Source organism: Pristiophorus japonicus, chromosome 9 (assembly GCF_044704955.1).
Source record: "Pristiophorus japonicus isolate sPriJap1 chromosome 9, sPriJap1.hap1, whole genome shotgun sequence".
NCBI lineage: Eukaryota > Metazoa > Chordata > Chondrichthyes > Pristiophoridae > Pristiophorus > Pristiophorus japonicus.
In genome coordinates, this window is record NC_091985.1 from 54,970,616 (window position 1) to 54,991,362 (window position 20,747).

The following is a 20,747-nucleotide window of genomic DNA, read 5'->3' on the forward strand; positions in this document are numbered from 1 at the left end:
ATCTCTGACTCTGGCCTCTTGTGCACCCTTCCCTCTTTTCATCTTATCTGTGTCAGCTATACTTTTGGCTTCCTAGTTCAACATTCTGGGATTCCCTTCCTAAACCTCTCTACCTCCCTATCCTTTTAAGATTCCTTAAAACCTACCTATTTAACCAAACTTCTTGTCACCCCTCCAAGTCTCTGCTTCATTTTCCTTTTTCTTCACACACCTGCGGAGCAGGCTCGAGGGACCGATTGGCCTACTCCTGCTCCTGTTTCTTATGTTCCTTTTCGAATTTTTTTTAAGGTTAAAGACGCTATATAAATAAACATTGTTATTGAGCCAGAAACAAGTTTACATATTATTCAAAATTTGCAATTGAACATTGGGTTTATCAACTAGTTTTCCTATTTTCATAGAATCATACAATATACAGGGAGGCCATTTGGGCCATTGTGCCTGTGCCTGCTCTTTGTAAGAGCTATCCAATTAGTCCTACTCCCCCACTCTTGCCCCATAGCCCTGAAAATGTTTATTTTGCAATGTCTACATCCAATTTCCTTTTGAGAGTTATTATTGAGTCAGTGAATTCCAGATCATAATAACTCTGTGTAAAAAAAAAAAAATGTCTCATATCCCCGTTCCCCCGCCCCCGTGGTTCTTTTGCCAATTATTGTAAATTTATGTCCTCTGATTACTGACCCTCCTGCCAGTGAAAACAGTTTCTCCCTATCTACTCTATCAAAACCCCTTATAATTCTAAAAAAACCTCTATTTAATCTCCCCTTAATCTTCTCTGCTCTAACAAACCCAGCTTCTCTAGTCGCTCCACAAAACGGAAGTTCCTCATCCCGAGTACCATCCTAGTAATTCTCCTCTGCACCCTCTCAAAAGCCTTTGTGCGGTGCCCAGCATTGAACACAAAACTTCAGCTGAGGCCTAACCAATGTTTTCTAAATGTTTAGCATAAATTCCTTGCTTTTGTACTCTATTCCTCTATCTATAAAGCCAAAGATCCCATATTCTTTTTAACAGCTTTATCACGTTGTCCTGTCACCTTCAAAGATTCATCTTCAGTCGAGCGTCAAGAGAGATGGTGCAGAGCTAGCACTGAGTATTATTGGCATACTTGTGAAAGCTTACTCCATGCTTGGAGTTGATGTCACTAAGAACATCTGAAGAGAAGGGGGCCATTGATAGACCCTTAAGGGGACCCAGAGGTGAATGTGTGATGGGAAAATTGGTAGGAAAAAGCAATAAAAGTGCATATCCGATTTGGACATGTAAATGCAGCATGCAACATTAAATATTTATTTCCTATATATAAACTAAGGGTAGCAACTCTGCTTCCAGTACCATGACTTATGGCAATGTGAGTTTGAGACAGTGAAATACAAAGGAAAAAGATTATTGTAGTCACCTCAAGGCGTCAGTCTCTACAGTTTCCTAAAGATTCATGGTGGAATTACGATTTTCAAAATTTAATCTAAGCCACTGCTCCTAGCAAAGGAATCCTGATAATCAAGCATAATTTCCGCCTAAAATTCGAGGCCTGCATTGCTGTTCAGTGGGTTATTACATAAGAACATAAAAAATAGGAGCAGGAGTAGGCCATTTGGCCCCTTGAGCCTGCTCTGCTATTTAATAAGATCATGGCTGATCTGATCATGGACTCAGCTCCTCTTCCCTGCTCGCTCCCTATGGCCCCAAGTTTCCACATGATTTGCTCCTGATTTTTAGGAGCAACTGGTGTAGAACGGAGTATCTTAGAAATCGGAATTCTCGTCATTTAGTTTGCTTCAGTTCTAGTCAGTTAGAACAGTTTCACTTTGGAACAGAATTTTTTTTTCAAAAGTGGGTGTGTCCGGCCACTTACGCCTGTTTTCAAAGTTTCGTCAGTGAAAACTTACTCCAAACTAACTTAGAATGGAGTAAGTAAAGATTTTTGTACGCTTGAAAAAACCTTGTCTACACTTTAGAAAATCAGGCGTAGGTTACAAATCAGGCGTAGGGAATGGTGGGGGAGGGGGGGGTTTAAAGGGAAGATTACAAACATTAAACACTTCAGTTTTACAAATAAAGAGCCATCATCAATAATAAATGATAAATACATCAATAAATCAACCAATAACTCAATCCAAAAAAATTAATACATTTTTTAAAAAAATCAATAAATAAAACATTTTCTACTTACCGACTGCAGCACCGGGAGCCCTCCAACAGCGTGCCTCTGTCAGTGTCTCTATCTCTCTGTGTGTGTGTGTGTGTGTGTGTCTCATTCTCTGTCTGTCAGTGTCTGTGTTTCTGACAGCGAGGGGAGGGGTAGAGGGAGCAGTGGGAGGGATGGGGGGAGAAGGGGGGAAAGGAGATGGGGGAAGGAGATGGGGTGGGGGGGAAGGAGATGACGAGATGGGGTGGGGGGGAGAAGGAGATGGGGTGGGGGGGGAGAAGGAGATTTTGGGGGGGAAAGGAGAAGGGGGGAGAAAGGAGAAGGGGGGAGAAAGGAGAAGGGGGAGGGATGCTGAACGGGCCGGGCCCGAGACTTCGGGCAGGGCCCGTCCCCAGCATCAGATTTACAGGTAGGTGGCATTGGGTCGGGTTGGGGGGGTGGTGGGAGGGAGGTCGGTTCGGTTCGGGTTGGAGGGAGGGAGGGAGGGAGAGGGAGGTCAGGTCGGGGAGAGGGAGGTCAGGTCAGATCCAGTCCGGAGGCGGGGGGGAGCGGGAGTCGGGTCGGGTCTGGTCCGCGGGGTGGGGGGGGGAACCGGGAGTCGGGTCGGGTCCGGTCCGGGGGTGGGGGGGGGAGCAGGAGCGGGAGTTGGGTCGGGTCCAGTCGGGGGGGGGAGCGGGAGTCGGGTCGAGGGGGGGGGGGAGCGGGAGTCGGGTCGGGGGGGGGCGGGGAGCGGGGAGCGGGAGTCGGGTCGAGGGGGGTGGGTGCGGGAGCGGGAGTCGGGTCGGGTCCGGGGGGAGCGGGAGTCGGTCCGGTCCGGAGGCGGGAAGCGGGAGTCGAGTCGGGTCCGGAGGCGGGAAGCGGGAGTCGAGTCGGGTCGGGAGGAAGCAGGAGCTGGCCGTGGGAGGAGCCTTATTCACGCAGTCCCAGTGAGGCCATTTGGCCAGGGCTAGGGGCTGCGTGCTTCAGCCCCTCCCACACAGTTTCGGGCGCCTGGAGCTACTGCACTTGTGCGCCCAATGTAGCGCGCATGTGCAGAGGTCCCGGCACTGTTTTCAGCGCAGGGACCTGGCTCCGCCCCCTACAGCTCCTGCTGCGCTGCGCCGAGGGCCAGAGGACCTGCAGGGAGGTGGAGAATACGGAGGCTTTTTTTAAGTGCACTTTGTGGCGCGAAAAACGGGCGTCCAGGTTGGGACTGCGCCGTTCTAGGCGCGGCTCGAAACTTGGTCCCTATAATTCTTTATTCCCTTATCTCTCAAAAATCTGTCTATCTCCACCTTAAATATATTCAATAACACAGCCTCCACAGCTCTCTGGGGAAGAGAATTCCATAGATTTACAACCCTCTGAGAGAAGAAATTCCTCCTCATCTCAGTTTTAAATGGGTGTTCCCTTGTTCTGAGACTATGTCCCCTAGTTTTAGTTTCCCCTATGAGTGGAAATATCCTCTCTGCATCCACCTTGTCGAGCCCCCTCATTATCTTATATGTTTCGAATAGATCACCTCTCATTCTTCTGAACTCCAATGTGTATAGGCCCAACCTAATAAACCTATCTTCATAAGTCAACCCCTTCATCTCCAGAATCAACCTAGTGAACCTTCGCTGAACAGCCTCCAATGCAAGTATATCCTTCCTTAAATACAGCAAGACATGATCTTTGTGGTTTTGGAGATCTAAGGTCGAAGAAAAAAATGACTATGGGCCCGAACTTGGTCAGAGTATCGCCCACAGTCACCGAGGTACCGCCCGAAAAAAATGTTTCCTGAGAGATTCCTGATGTACCGCCCAGGTCCTGTCCGGCGGGAGTTTCCTCTGCGAAGTACCGCCGGGGCAACTTCCTGCTGTCCGCCCATCCCGGAGGCTCCAAAAATGGGATTTTCCTTGTGCACAATCCTCGAAGATGCTGCTCCCGCCCGCCAGAATGACCACTGGCAAAAAGATGGTCGGAGCTGCCTGTGAATTGGGCGGCAGGGAGAATCGCTCAAAGTGCTCTAGTGCTGCACATCCTGGGTAAGCGTCCATATGCTGCACCACTATCAGAGGCTCAGAATTAGTGATCTGATTGACCTGAAGCTGCACAGAATGACTTCACAGATGTAAATGAAAAGTACTCCGTTTAAGGGTGTAGGATGCGGCAATGAGTTCCAAAACACAGTCAAGGCTCCATGGAGATGTGCTATAAGGGTTTTTAGACCATTGCAGGCAGAACAGAGTTATTGACAGAGTGTGAGTGCACATATGGTATGAGCATATGTCAAAGTATATAGGCAATAATGAAAACATGTAATGCTCTGTCAGGTGACAGAATGTGATAGTGAGAACAGTATGAGCAAGTATATAAGACGGAAAAAGATACATAATGGACTGCAAGGTCACTGAGGAACATGTCATATCAGGGGTGGGACTCTGCGATGGTGGACCTAAGAAAATGTGGACTGAAGTGCAAGCCTAACGTGTGCCCTCCAAGTTGTGCAACTGTCTCTCATTCAATGGCAGCCTTCCTGCATCGGTCACCCTTACTTGCCGTAGCGCAATCGCCTGGTGACAGAACTCATTAAAGAGTCGCATCATATGTGGACGGCATGATATTCCTTAGACAGAAGTACACCTGAAGGAGATTTGTCTGTTTCTCAGCAGGTACCCCAGATGATGTAAAAGTGAGACACTGACCAACAGTAGGTGAACAGTGTGACTGTATTGAATAGTGCAGCATGGCAAGTGACACAACAGGCAAACAATTGAATCCAACATATGTACATTATCTCAGAAACCATTCAAGTCATATTCACAACGAACCATGTGAAACAAGTCAAAACTTAATGAAGAGTAAACAATATGTCCACCACCAACACCCAACCCTCTACCGACTACCACCACCTCTCTCTCCACCCTCCCCCCCCACCCCCCCTCCCTGTCGATGTGAGGCCCATCGTCCCCTTCATGGCCCCGCCTTCATCACGGCAACCCACATCCCTGCCCCTCACCGCCTCTGCTCCATCATGTTGTGCAGGAGGGCAGCCGGAGCACTGCTGTCGTGTTCATCTTGGAGAGAATGTAGGGGGCAAGATGGAAGCCGTCGGCTCCTTGGGATCTGTCAGCCTCGATGGTGTGGGCTTGGCATGACATGTCCTGAAAGCATTGATTGACGCGTGGCCTCTACAGAGTCAGTGTTGCGCTCCACCGCACTAATGAGCCGCGACATACTGGTACTATGCTGCTCACCAAAGGTGTCGATTCTGACAGCTATCCCAGCCCTGGTCTGCAGCAGATCGCGAGCTAGGTCGTCCTCAACAGCTGGACCATTTCCTGAATTGCTGCGAGCCATCCTGCATCCTCATTGGATTGTTGCATTGTCCTGGGTGCTTGCAGCTTGGTGGCTTTATCGGCAAGACCTCTGCGCCTCCCACCACTTGTTCCTGCGTCGTCCGATTCGAATCCAAAAAAGTCAGACCCCGACACCGATGTTGGGAAAACAGGTGACACACATGTCAGGAAGCTAGAGTCCTCCTCTTGCAGCTCTTTAAATTCAAGTGGTTCGAAGACTGGCACTTCTCCCTCCTCTCCCTCCTGGTCTTCGTGTCTCTGGGTGGCGGAGGTGGATGTGGTGGATATGAGTGATCTTGGGCGGGTGGGGGAGGAACGTGAGTGGAGGAAGGAGCTGGTGTGTTGGGCTGCTGACAACGTCGAGGTGGGAGACGTTGGTGTCACACACTACCTTTGTGTGTCAGAGGTGAATGGGGTGCATTGCTCGGTGCTGTCCGATTCAACATCTGCAAGTAGAGGACAACATTTAGGTGTATAGTTGGTGTATAGCTGGGGGTGGGGTTGCTCAAGCTGACATGTGATCCGTCACATTTTACATTCTTCAAGGACTTCCATGAGCACACCATTAATGGCCGACACACAGTGCGGTAAAAGGCATTTGACTTCACATTGCATGACCTTGCATGACATAAACGTAATGCACACCGGAGATTAGTATAAGCTTACCATGCCCTAGAATGGGCTCTGCAGCACCCTTTGTGGTGACACGGAGGTGGTCACACACCAACGCCAAGGCACGTTACTCTCGGCTGCCCAACTCGATGACATCTAGTGGGCCCCCTCCGGTGCCACTCTGCTTTGATGCGTTGGCTCATCTTTTCTTCTGCAGAAAGAAAAGTTGCGGCCTTTATCTATTTTGCTCATGCAACACAGACACACACACATAGACACACACACACACACACACAACTGCCACAAAACCTTTTGGAATAGTACGGGAGTGCAACAATAAATGTTTACTCACTCTTGCTGACACCACCAGATCGTTCCATCGTTTCCGACACTGGTCTCCATCCCACACAATGTTGCCAGTGAGGACACGGCCTCACCAATCTCCCTCCAAAAACTCTATATTGGGATGGTGGAGGCTTACCATGACCATCCCGGGTGAGGCTTTTATAACGGCGCTCCACTTCACATACAAGTTCCTCCAGCTCCTCCTCATTAAACCAGGGAGCTCTGGGCTTCCCTCCATCAGACTTCTTGGAAGCTTTTTTTGCACGCATTATAAATTCCCTCAATGGAAGGCTGATGATGATTTTGTTTCTCTCTCTCCAAATATGAGCTCTCTGCAACTGGCAGGTGCAAGTGAGTTCACAACTTTTATGAGCATGCGCAGCTGTGCCATCAGCCCCAATCGCGGCAAAAATGATGTCATCGCCCACGAGAAACTACAAAAAAAATGTGCCAATCACGCGCACGCGCGGTGCATGGCCTCCGATATTCGCCAAGTTGAGAGGCCACACCTAACACCTACTGCTGCCGCCGCCTGCTCCCGCCCGTCGACTCCCGCTCCCACTGCTGCCGACAGAACCACGGCGAAACTCCCGCCCGACTGGCCCCAGCGGCAGTGGGTGGCAAAAACTCACATTCCACCCGTGGACCACCGAGAAATGGGCAGGCCTTAGCTCTGACCAAGTTCGGGCCCAAAATTTCTGAGGCTAGTTGGGCAGCTGTACAAGTGAGGACCTGTGCAGTTTATTGGTGCATGAGTACAGATTCACTTTTAAATGCATGTATCAGTTGAAACAACTGGATTACTCGGTAACAGTATCAATTCTCAGCAAAAGAAAAGTTGCATACTCTAAGCCTGATTCTATACGGTTGAATTAATTACGTTGCATGAAGAGCAATCTTCCTGTCGTTGAAATTTGCTAAAATAATCCTACCCTTTCCACCTTCCCTAATAGTTTGCCATTTTGGCATTTTTGTAGCATTTCCTAAACCTAGCTCATTTATTTATCGAGATTAGGTGGAGATAATGAGTTGCAAATTTATGACGAGGAAGCATGTGGCATAATAATAACTATTGATTCCAAGATGAAAATGCTGTGCATTTTAAACACTCGACTGCAAATATGAGTGGCTACAGAAAAGTGCTGTGTATTCTTTCTACATTATAATAATGATGTTTAGTATTGAACTGCTTGATCCTTACCCCTTCAATGTATTATGAAGTCTGAGGCAAGGCTAATGAATGGTGGTGACTCCTTTTAAAAGAATCATGTTGGTTAGTTAACGGAAAACTTTATTTTCCTTTTCTTTGGCCGATGCTCAATTATGCAGTATCAGTTCTAGCAGTGACTTATGATAATTAAAAAACATTTGGTCATAAGCCATTGTTGGAATTGCTCCTAATAGCAAAAGTGTTTATGTTTAGAAACATAGAAACATAGAAAATAGGTGCAGGAGTAGGCCATTCGGCCCTTCTAGCCTGCACCGCCATTCAATGAGTTCATGGCTGAACATGCAACTTCAGTACCCCATTCCTGCTTTTTCACCATACCCTTTGATCCCCCTAGTAGTAAGGACTACATCTAACTCCTTTTTGAATATATTTAGTGAATTGGCCTCAACAACTTTCTGTGGTAGAGAATTCCACAGGTTCACCACTCTCTGGGTGAAGAGGTTTCTCCTGATCTCGGTCCTAAATGGCTTACCCCTTATCCTTAGACTGTGACCCCTGGTTCTGGACTTCCCCAACATTGGGAACATTCTTCTTGCATCTAACCTGTCTAAACCCGTCAGAATTTTAAACATTTCTATGAGATCCCCTCTCATTCTTCTGAACTCCAGTTTGTTGATGTCCCCGCCTAAGCTCAACTCCTGATCAAGTTAACAATATGCCGTTTCCCATTACTGCTCATTTGGCGACTCTCAGTCTAGTTGAAGCGTGCCTTCTGGCAACTGTTGCATGGAACAGTACATGCTGCAGGAACTGTGAATTTACCTGGAGAGGAGGGTGCACAAAATGGACCAGGGCCTAAATCCTGAAATCTGCAATTCTTGATATCTTTTCACAAACCTCCATAGGTTCAGAAGAAGCCGAATTGCTTTGATTTGTACAAACTTTTTCAATGGCTTAATTTCACATGTTCCAGTTACTGGTGTATTCTATGTACTTTGCACAGAATCAAGCAATCCTAAGTAGAATGAATTGTTCCAAATGGCCTCCTGTGTAGCGGGGTTAAGACATTTGTTGTTAGATGACAGCGCAATGTTGTTGTAGTCTAGAATAACTGTAGACTTTGATACACTTCGATACACTAACACTGATGCTGAGTTAGTCAATTCTACAGCTCCCATGTCCATTCTTATGTTTAGTGAGGATGGTGTGGCATTAAGCGACAATGAAGAGGAAAGTGAGATGTGAAAAATACAGTAGAAATGATACGATTATGCATTTTCCATGTCCTGTTTTGTTTGGTCAATGTGACAGTAAAGACAGTTTCTACCACCATTTCTAGTGCAGGACAAAAAGGATATGACTACACAGAGTTTCCTGTCTGGGAAATGGCATGTCGATATAAAATGTTTTATTGTAATGTATTTTAAATATATACTTGCGCCGTCAGATCATAATGAGTGATGATAATATCAGATCATAATGAGTGATGATAATAAAGTCTTTTGTAATATAGCTTGTTTCCTGTTTTAAACTAGTTACAGACTCCCTCAGTGGTTTGACGAGTAAATGCACTGTTTCTTTGTGACATTAACCTGTATAGACAGAAGGTCCCATGTCCTGAATTAGCTGGTCTCAGTTAGGGTGTTAGTCAGTCCGTGCCCCTGGGTAGGGAGGAAACAGATCAGCGACGTTCCTGCTGCTAATCACTACCCTCCCACTCCTGATGGAAAAGGGTCACTTTTTATGTCAGATGACCAGCATTTGTGCACTTTTTATTAAGTACAGGAATTCTTTTTCCCATTATTCCTCAGTATTTGGGTCACGAGTACTTTCTGATCATTTATTTGTACCTGATTTACTCCTCCGGTGGATCAGTCACTTGCAGCCCAGCTGGTTGGCATGAGAGTGCCTGGGTATGTATGAATTCAAGTAATTCCTGACTATCTGGATTTTGCTGTTGACGGAGGACAGAAAGGCCCGAGGGCAGAAAGGGAAGAAGAACTACTAGATTTTTCCAGCCATGCGTTTGAATTGGAAATAGCTTAGATCGGTCATGTGAGGGATGCAAAGAATTTTCAAAACATTTTACATTACAAGTCAATATTTCCTTGTTTATGGCTGCAGATCTTATCATTATTTGGCATGTGGTAATAATGGCAATGCCTCAACTCAGACTACCATATTTAGTAGTTTAGAGGTCTATTCTAGTTGTGATTGTTAAAGGGAAAGATTTTTTTTCCTGGACAGTTAACTTAAGTGGAAAATGCCAGTAGCTTTTTTTTTAAACCACAAAATAACTTGGCAATCTTCCTATTGGCAATGATAGAATGAAATACCAAAATTCATGCTCTTCTGATCTCTATTTTCACATAGTTTACTTATTTGTTCTGTCCTCCCTTGTCCAAGAATTTTAAATGTCAAGATAGGGCATATTATCAATTCAGGTCATCCAATATTGTGTATCAGGCTGGTCCCAGTGGAGAATACTGGAGGTATTCTCCATGTGGCGTAGCACCAAAGTGGTGCGAGATTGGCTTCAACCAGGGGTCAAACTGGCACTCGACTTGAGTTATACTGGCTCTGATTGTTGAAAGTTAAAGTTTAACACATCTCCAACACAAGGTGGCAACATAAAAGCATTTCTAAATGCTGGATCCCAGGAATACTTTAACAGTGCATTAACTGAGCTATCTTACAAGAAGCTGAAAAGACAATCCTTAGGGACCACATCATCTTTTATGGAGGAAGGAAGAGGAATCTCAAAACGATTGGTAATTTATAGGAGAAATAAGAAAAGCTTGCAGAATTTTTGCAAAACATCTGGGGGCTGAAATTGCCCTCCGCCCGAAGTGGGGCGCAAGCATCCATTTTCTACTGTTTTTACCACCCTGGTGATTGAGGTGGCCTCTTGAGTGAAATTCCACTCTTTGGCTTTTTTTTCAGGTGGACTGGAAGACGCTCATAATGGGGATGGAAGTGGGGCGGTGAGTATGCTTGAGGGGTAAATGTTGGGATGGTGCACAGCGGCAGCCGCTGTCCGTCATCAGCGTATGACATCATCACGGCACCACGTCACCATGGCTCTCCCCTTCACTTAAAGGGGAGAGCCTAGGCGATTTCTAAAGTTCGGTCCACTGGGCCACCAGGGAGGGTTTCGGCCAGGCCTGTGGCCTGGCGCCCAAGGGGTGCCAGACTGCCCTTTGGTGGCTGGCCGGCATAATTGTTGACCCGACATGGCAGTCGGCCGACAAAAAAAAAACATGGCGGCAGCGGTAGTGCGTCCTTCCCTTTAATGGGAGCCGCACCGCCATTTTAGAAGGCCACAACCTCACCCCGTTGGGAAAAAGCAGGTTTTAGCACCGCCTGGCGGGAGGAAGATTTTCACAGCGGAATTTTGCCGTCATGGGGGGAATATCGGCGGTGCGCACTGTGATGATGCACTTAGCAAGGATCGACAACAGAGGCGTTTGGGGGGGGGGGGGGGGTGGCGGGGAGCGATTCACCGCCGGGATACCATAGGAGCGGAATTTTGATAATGCCGACCATTACACGAAAAGTCGCTGGCCATTGCACTCCGAGGCGTGACGCCGATTTCCCGTGTTAACAGGTCTTAAGGAAAGGGACAATTTTGGCCCCTGGTCTTGGGAAATTTATATAGAGCTTATAAGCACTAGAATGGTTCTCTGTCATTTACTAGCAGATAAAGTAGAATGCTCTGACATAGAATCGACTTGTCTGAAGATGAAACACTGCTAATATGAACAAGCGACAGCGTGCATGTTATTTTTCCAGCCATTCGCAAATTGATGAGGAAATAATTGTAGGCCCGACCAGGTTTAGCAGACAATTCTGTTAACTTTTGACTATTAATAATATAAAAAAAACTATTAATTATTTGTGCACATGCATTTATAGAATCAAATAACCTCTAATGGGTATAAAATGCATCAACATTTTCAATTTTCCTATCAAATTGAAAGTATCAACTCAGATCCATCTGAACTAATTTTAAAAAGCCGGGTTGAAAATGCACAGCGCAATCAGCACATCAGATAGGTCTTGGAACAAGAATCCTCCAACTCAACATTAAGAGACTTTCCCGGGCGAAGTGCGAGTATCTCGCGAATATGTTGAAGATGAATAACATTGGCGCCCTCACACTACAGGAAACACACGTCTCCAATGACCAACATTCCAGCCATATCCACGGATATAACCTCATGACTAGCCACTACCACCCGAAATATGGCCTGGCCACATAGAGGATTTCAACGTCTTCCCCCCACCAACTATAGAAGAAGCCAACTGCACCATCACCATCAAGATAGAGGAGCTGTACATTACCAACATAGTATAAAGCCCCTAATTCGAAATGGTTTAAGCCAGCATTCTCAAGAGCACTAATCCCAAACCTATACATTGGTGACTTTAAGAGCCACCACACTAGGTGGGCCTATGAAGCAAATGAAGCTGATGTCGAAGACCTCACAGACTGGATGTCCGCGGAAGATCTGCGATCCCACTTCATGCACTCTAGCCGCCATGCCTGGGCCCTACTTTGACATCTTGGAGCCGCTAATCTGACAGAATATCGCACCTTAAATGTCTGGTCCAACTCCATAGCCTCCAAACCGGTGGAGAGCACAAAAGGACCGTTTGATAACAACCCCAAGCAAGAGATCCATCACCAGTTATACCGGAACATGATTTCAATCCCTCCATAAGACACCACTGGTATTGGCACAGATGAAGTGAAAGAGGGCTTAGCCGCAATGAATAAAGGGAAGGCGGCTGGTGGAGATGGTAACCCACCCCCACCCCCCCGCCCCCGGAATCTCTTCATCAACTAGGCCTCAGAGGAGTTCAATGGCTGGCAAAACTGTACACCAAAACCATGAAATTCGGTGCATCCCAAAAGACTGACGGGAGACGATAGTCATTGCCATACTCAAACTGGGCAAACCGACCAACGACCCAGGAAGCTATCGGTTGATATCACTCCTGTGCACGACGTACAAACTTATGGAACGTAACAGCCTCTGGAGAATCGACCCTCTTACCGAGTCAATGATCCCGAAGAACAAATGGGATTCTGGCCTAAACATAGTTGCTGCGACTACGTTTTGCAACACACATCGAGGCCAGATTCCAGAATAAATCCAAGATTGGTGCAGCCTTTGCAGACCCGTCAGCTGTGGCTCAGTGGGTAGCACCCTCGCCTCTGAGTCAGAAGGTTGTGGGTTCAAGTACCACTTCAGAGTCTTGAGCACAAAAATATTGGCTGACACTCCAGTGCTGAGGGAGTGCTGTATTGTCGGAGGTGCTGTCTTTCAGATGAGATGTTAAAAAGAGATGTCTGCTCTCTCAGGTGGATGTAAAAGATCCCATGGCACTATTTTGAAGAAAAGCAGGGGCGTTATTGCCGGTGTCCTGGCCAATATTTATCCCTCAATCAACATAACAAAAACAGATGATCTGGTCATTGGTGTTTGTGGGAGCTTGCAGTGTGCAAATTGTCTGCCACGTTTCCAACAATGACTACACTTCAAAAAGTACTTCATTGGCTGTAAAGTGCTTTGGTGGTTGTGAAAGGCGCTATAGAAAAGCAGGTCTTTCCTTTCTTTCTGTCATTGGCCGATGGCGCAGTCTGGGTTAAAGACCTGATGCTGAATCTCGCAAGGATCATCCTCTGCTACAAAACTGTACACCTGCTATGGACGATGCTGAGCAATAGGCTGCTACGTGTCCATTTGGGTGACAAAAGTCGGCTCAGCCCAGTCCCTCAACAACAGACTGCCACAAGGCTCAGGACTCACACCGACTCAATGCCCCATTCACAAATACAAAGGAGGCATCACAGCAATACATTCTGCTACACCTGATGCAATTAATGGCTTAACCACCTAAATGTAAAATTATAGTTGTTGCTCTACATCTACATCAGCCAAAGAAAGCAACAACAAGCTCAAGTTTACAAGATGCACAATTATCCAGTTGCAATGACATCATTGTCCAGATAACAAGCTGAACAAATCCAGTGTAATTTCTGCATTATGAAGCTGACTTTTTGACATTTTCAGGAATTGAGTTGAAGAACTTGATGAAGAGGCAGCTATAGATAGATGTTGAGCTTGGCACCATTCCAGCAATTGTGTTTGGTGTCTGGCAATTTTCTACGATTTTTATTCTGGGGAGAGAAGGTCGTAATGTGATTTTTAAACTGTCATAACATAAATGTTCACTTTGAGGACTGCAGGCAGAAACCTGGTCAAAAGCAACAACCTGCGAGTAACCACCTACCAATTTAAGGCGCAATTGAAGTGCAGTTACTGATTTTGGACCAATCCACAGCTGGAGGTACCTTGTTTATACTGCCTGGCTACAATCCGAACCCTTAGATCCGGGAGATAATGCACTCCTGCTGATATATTTTAAATGTTTCGAGAGTGCAGTGAGTGTGGCCATTTTTCTAAATATTTAAATGAGCTTTATTTCAGTTTATAAAGTGTTCAAGAGGTTCAGTAGAGCCCCTCCAACCACTTTTCAAACTGGTTTGATACCGTACTGGAGGTATTCTCCATATGGTGTCACAGCAAAGTGGTTCGTCAAGCTGACAGGCAACTGGAGTTAAACTGGCAACTTTACATTGCCTCATACCAATACATAAATGGCATATAACAGTATCTTTGCATAAATAATTTGAATCAAACACACCACAGTAATTCTAGATAGGATGTTCTTCTGTATTTCGGTTTTAATGTAGTTTGTGTACAGATTTTCCCCTTACGTATTGCCTGTGATATTTTTCACTGTGTTATCTTACATCATATGTTCTGTGGCAGTGATGACATATTTAAAATTCCTAAACCATCATTATTTGCGGAGTGATTCAAATTAAAAATAACATTGTTGATACGAGGAAAATCAGAGTATATTAAACCCAGAGGATGTTAAAATGTTAAAGTACTACAATGAATACACCCCGTCTTAATTACTTTCCGAGCATTAGAACAATGGACACACACATGCAAGTTTTTCATCCTCGCTTTTGACTCTTTGAAGTTAATTCTTCACGGCTGAACTTCCTTGAGCTCTTTTCTAGGTCTACAGTTAGTGAACTGTTCCATAATTGATGGAGTGGGGGCAGAGAGGGGAGAAAAGAACCAGAATTGCATCTGCCATTAGCTAATCATAGTCTCATTGATGTTGATGATATAGAACTTCAGGAAGGGACCTCCAGGGTCCAGGGAGGGGGAAAGTTATATTTGGGAAACAATAACAGTTAGTCACCCTATTGCACGATATGATATCGCAATTTTGATATGTGGCACTATTTCAAAGAAGAGCAGGGGAGTTATCCTCATGTCTTGAACAATATTTATCCATCAATCAACACAACAAAAACAGATTATCTGGTCATTATCAAATTATTATCTGTGGGAGTTTGCTGTGTGCAAATTAGCTGCCGTGTTTCCTATATTACAACAATTACTACACTCCAAAAGTACTTAATTGGCTGTAAAGCGCTGTGAGATGTCCAGTGGTCATGAAAGGTGCTATAGCAATTCAAGTCTTTCTTTTCTTTATATTGTAATGGCTTTGAATAATTATGTTACTCCTGTCTCCTAAGTAAGATGGAGTGCAGCAAGCTCGCAGGAGGCCATGAGTTTCTGATTGCTAGGAGAACGGAACAGGGGGAGTGTGCAAAGTTATAGAAACCATAAAGCAGAAGTAATTTAGTACAATACTCCAAGGCATAGAGAGCTGTCTGGAGATATCCTCCAGCTCTGATCCAAGACAAACAATTTTACTGTGCAATTTATACTGCAACCTCAGTATCACTGCAGAGAGGTTTCGATTTCAAAATGACGCTGAAGTTGCAATATAATCCATGAAGTGGATCCCCACCTGACTAAGGGGAAATGTTCCCTGGAGGAGGCAATCTCATACCTCCTAAGCTCGACATTGTATGGAGCAGAACTTTAGTCGGAACGGTCACTTAGACCTCCGAAGCACATCCAATACATACCACAGTTGATTTGAACGTGCTTGCATATCAGCAGAGATCTCTCATCAGAGTGGGAAAATTCCAGTTGGAACCAGGCAGGATGTACAAAGTACGGTCCTAGCTGGAATGATACAGTCAGTGGCAGTATAAATACAACCCCTAGACTCACTAATCCAGTCAGTCTTTGTTTACAGAATGTGTTTACTAAGAAGTGCAGTGGCTATTAGAATTTAATGTGTTCCTAAAGTGTGGAAAACCTTTTTGGTGTATCTTGTTGTACCTCCTAAAGCACCAGTAACTAGAAGCTAATATAATATACAGGTGTGGGTTTGGTTGTATATGCTAACTGTTCTTTAAAATAGCATGCAGATAGAGAAAATGCAGCATTGGCTAAATAACTTGAGTGATTTATGACTATTTGGCATTGACCATATTAACTCCAGTGGAAAACAGTTGGTTACAGTTAACTTGCCACCTGTACATGGCAGTATGAGGCCACGTCGGTTTTAACAAACTCGACCTCATTTAAATGCTTACAGTCCACTTACTACAACAACAACAACTTTTATTTCTATAGCGCCTTTAACGTAGTAAAATGTCCCAAGGCACTTCACAGGAATATTAGCAAACAAAATTTGACACCGAGCCACGTAACGAGATATTAGGACAGATGATCAAACGCTTGGTCAAAGAGGTAGGTTTTAAGGAGCATTTTAAATGAGAGGTAAAGAGATGGAGAGATTTAGGGACAGAATTCCAGAGCTGAGAGCCTCGGGCAGCTGTAGGCAGGAGAAACAACCTCTCAGCATCACTCCTAAGGTGGAGTGATGCTGAGAGGTTGTTTCTCCTGGCTGAAGAGTCCAAAACTAGGGGGCATAGTCTCAGGATATGGCATTGGCAATTTCAACTGAGATGAGGAGGAATTTCTTCACTCAAAGGGTTGTGAATCTTTAGAATTCTCTTCCCCCAAAGAGTTGTGGATGCTGAATCATTGATTACATTCAAGGGTGAGCTAGGTAGATTTATGGACTCTAGGGGAATCAAGGGATGTGGGGGTGATCGGGAGTTGATCAGCCATGATCTTATTGAATGGTAGAGCAGGCTTGAGGGGCTATATGGTCGACTCCTGCTCCTATTTCTTATGTTCTTAGGAGAAAGCTGCTGTTGCTCCTGCTACTGCTGCTCCTGCTGCCGGACATTCTGCTGCTGGTGCCCTTCCTGGTGCTGTTGATGTTGATGGTCATCTTGGTCCTCATCTGGGATCCAAGCTAAAATAGCATAAGCGATACCTATGCTGATCTGATAGATCACAGCTGAAGAGTGGAGATCAGACATACAATCCTCCAAATTAATGAAAGTAACTCTCTGAACAAGTTCTTGGAGCAAAAGCCTTTCACACAATCAAGCAAGAAAGCAGTTGTGAGGTTTCAGTACTTCTGGACATTTTTGCCTGTCATTTCTTCAGCACACTCAATTCCCGCTGAGTTCTCGCCTTGCTTTGACTGGCGAGTTCCAGGAAGCCGGCTCCACCCTGCTGACTCAGGCAGCGGCTAATAAAAATTCCCCCCACAGTGGTTACAAGAGCAGGTCAGAGACTGGGATTTCTGCGGCAAGTAACTCACCTCTTGACTCCCCAAAGCCTTTCCACCATCTACAAGGTACAAATCAGGAGTGTGATGGAATACGCTCCACTTGCCTGGATGAGTGCAGCTCCAACAACACTCAAGAAGCTCGACACCACCCAAGACAAAGCAGCCTGCTTGATTGACAGCCCATCCAACACCTTAAACATTCACTCCCTCCACCACTGTTGCACTGTGGTTGCAGTGTGTACCAGCTACAAGATGCATTGCAGCAACTCTCCAAGACTTCTTCAGCAGCACCTCCCAAGCCCGCAACCTCTACCACCTAGAAGAACACGGGCAGCAGACGTGTGTCCAGTGCCTCCTGCTCTGCAGCTGTAAGCTGCAGCTTTGACGGAGGACCAGCTCTTGTTCTCTGCCTCTCCCTGGTGTTCTATGATTTCTTCTCCTGCAAGGAGGCAAAGAAGAGACCAATGAGTGAGATTAATGGTATGTGTTGAACGGATGGATGGAGAGCATTTGCTGATGGTCACTATGACGGAGAGGCATGACATTGTCAAAAAATGAGGGTGAATGTCAGTGGTGGATGGACAGATGGAGATGTGAGGAAGTGCATACACAGAGAGGGATGGGTGCACTTGCAATGTAAGTTGGTGTTAGGAATGATGTGCTGGAGTAGGTTTGAGAAGGTCGGGTGAGGGGATTGGTGAGATGTACACATCAGGATGTAATTGAGATCGTCTCACCTTTCCTGCCCTGCTTAGAACATTGAACCACTTTCGGCACTGAATCCAGGAGCGTGGCACCACATTCTTGCTGTTCACCTCATGAAGAAACTCCAGCCATACCTTCTTCGTCTCACTGGCAGGCTTCGTCCTCCCGTCAGTAGGGAAGCGTGTCCCCCTGCGGGACCGTGCAGCACATCCAGGGGCATCACTAAAGCGAGGAGTGATTTAAATGACAAAAGGTATGATAGTACAAAGCAAACAGCAATCGTACTGGGACAAGTAAAGAAACAAAAGATGAGCTGAGAAAAGGTGTAAATGGGGATGTCCGAAACATCAACTGCTGCCATGTGAATAAATAGGGGCAGAGGTTATAGTCTGAAATTGTTGAACTCAATGTTGAGTCCAGAAGGCTGTAACGTGCCTAATCGAAAGATGAGGGAGGCGCTGTTCCTCGAGCTTGCGTTTGTCTTTTAATCATTCCTGCCTTCCACCCTATCACAGACTTTCCCTTTGCCCTTTCCTCCCCACCACCCCCCTTTCTCTGCTTCTGCTTCTAAAATCTGTTACATCTCTAACTTTTTCCAATTTTGACGAAAGGTCATCAACCTGAAACGTTAATTCTGTTTCTCTCGTCACAGATGCTGGCTGACCTGCTGAGTATTTCCATCGATTTCTGTTTCTATTTGCAAATATATTTTATTTTATGATTGAAATCAGGCAAGGAATAAATAAAAAATGAATTTGAAACAAAAATGGATTCCTTCAGAAGCAGCCTCTATCAGGTCAAAGTTAAGAAATATATAAAACAACAGAGAACATTATGTGCGTATTTATGCAGCATAATCTGGGATGAGGTTAGAAGTTCAGTTGATAAACATAACTGACCAGATGCTCTTCTATGTGACAATGTACCCATGGTCACTTAAGCAGTTGATCAGTGTTGCAGTAATGAACACATTAGAACATAAGAGTAGAGAGGCTGTATTCTCATTGATTAAGTACATAAAGTTCTGGATTATAGCCCACACGCAGTATGTATAGTAAATCCCTTTTCCGCAGTGGGAATGACTGCCACTGATTTGGCCCTTGTGATTGAACTCTTGCTTGTCAATTGAAGTTCACACAGACATTTCACCAGGCCTGCCCAGAAAACTGTCTCCTCTAACTTCCTGTGGACTTACATAATATTTCCTTTTTTCTTGTGTAACCATGATATTTGGCTGGGTCACTGCCCAAATCATGTTTGTGAATTACAATAGCTGTTGTGAAAGTGTAGGCACCAGTAAACAAAGAAACATATCGCACGGCTATTATAAGACATCAAATTGTATTAAAAAAAATTCTGGTCATTCTAATGGTGTCTTTTGAACAAAGACTGAAGTTTGATGTTATCCGAATGGAATGTTAAATTTGACACGTACCGTGTTGTTCATTACTGAAACAATGTTTCAAAACTAGAAAGTAGAGTACCAGCAGTTTGTTGTGTTACTTTTATCTATTACTCAAAAAAAGCTTTGCTGCATACAAATACGGAGCTAGTATTAAATTCATATCAATACACTTTTCAAATTTTGGTCTTCTGAATTGTTAAAGGAAATTATGCAAGTTTTTTTTACATGATTAAAAGAGAAATAAAATTGGAGCAGCGAATCACAACAAAACAGTAGCACATTTGAGTCCCATGGTACAGGTCGTCAAAGCTGCTGGTCAGTTGAACTGAATTCAGTAAGTTCCTGGCACACCACACAGTGCTGTGGTTTATGACAGTAAAAAATTTCATCTTGGTGGTCGGGATGGAAAAACTAGCATCCTCCGTCTTATGCTGGTGCAGCCATTCTGCTTAGTTGACTTGTCACACATGTCCTTCCAGCTGAAAGAGCTTGTGATAACCTAAGGAAGGGAAAAATATGAACATACAACTGTTAGTAGGCGGAATGAAAAGTAACAGCTTGTTGAATTATCAGTAGTTTGAAGGTAATAGGCCTGGTCTAACAATGAGAGCTTTGACCATGCAAATAATTATATTCAAAGTACTACGATAGTGCATACAAAAGTAGACTCAAACTTCATACCATTGCACTTTCACTTTTTATCTATAGTTGTTTGATCACAGAGGCTATGACTATAGGCAGGTTACAACAATGTCAAATCTTCTTCAGTTATAAGTAAGAATATTTCATAAGTATTGTATCAAAGCTTATAGTGTGTTACATTAAATAGCCTGTTTATTCCGCATTTGTATTCATTTTATCTCTGTTTAACTTCTAATAATTACCAGATTTTAAGGTTGCAATATATCAGATATTGTGAATGTGACCTAATGTTTATTGTCTAGTCTGAAAAGGCACTTTCACTCTGCAAAATTTATGGTTACATTCCATGTAGTGGACATTTTAAAAATAATTTACTGATTTCCTTCAAAAGTGCTAGTATTCTTGAATAATTATGATTTGGTAAATAATCATTATTATAAATACAATTTCTAAAATATTGATCATACAATTTTCTGTTGTAAAGCTCCTCCATTTATCTATGCTATCAACATTTATTCCATTTGCTTTAAAGTTTGGTTGGTCACCTGTGTCCTGAATTGTGAAATTAAGTGAGTTGACATCAAAATGGGACTGTCTATGATGATGATGATAACCGCTTTTTATAATGGCTGCTAAAGACTATAGCCCTGATTAGAATAAGGGGTCGCCCATTTAAAACTGAGACGAGGAGAAATGTCTTCTCTCAGAGGATTGTAAATCTGTGGAATTCGCTGCCTCAGTGAGCTGTGGAAGCTGGGACATTGAATAAATTTAAGACAGAAATAGACAGTT

General features: G+C 44.6%; 1 protein-coding gene across 4 annotated transcripts in view; it reads left to right on the forward strand.

Moving 5' to 3' along the window:
• The window catches only part of epas1b (endothelial PAS domain protein 1b), a 183,360-nt gene that overhangs the window by 13,323 nt on the left and 149,290 nt on the right, over positions 1-20,747 (forward strand). The window contains exon 2 of one of the 4 annotated variants that reach the window (XM_070889359.1): positions 10,547-10,587. The exons of the other annotated variants lie outside the window; for them this stretch is intronic. Within the exon in view, the coding sequence (XP_070745460.1) occupies positions 10,568-10,587 (20 nt within the window). The 5' untranslated portion in view covers positions 10,547-10,567. The remainder of the gene's footprint in view (positions 1-10,546; positions 10,588-20,747) is intronic. 4 annotated transcript variants of the gene reach the window in all.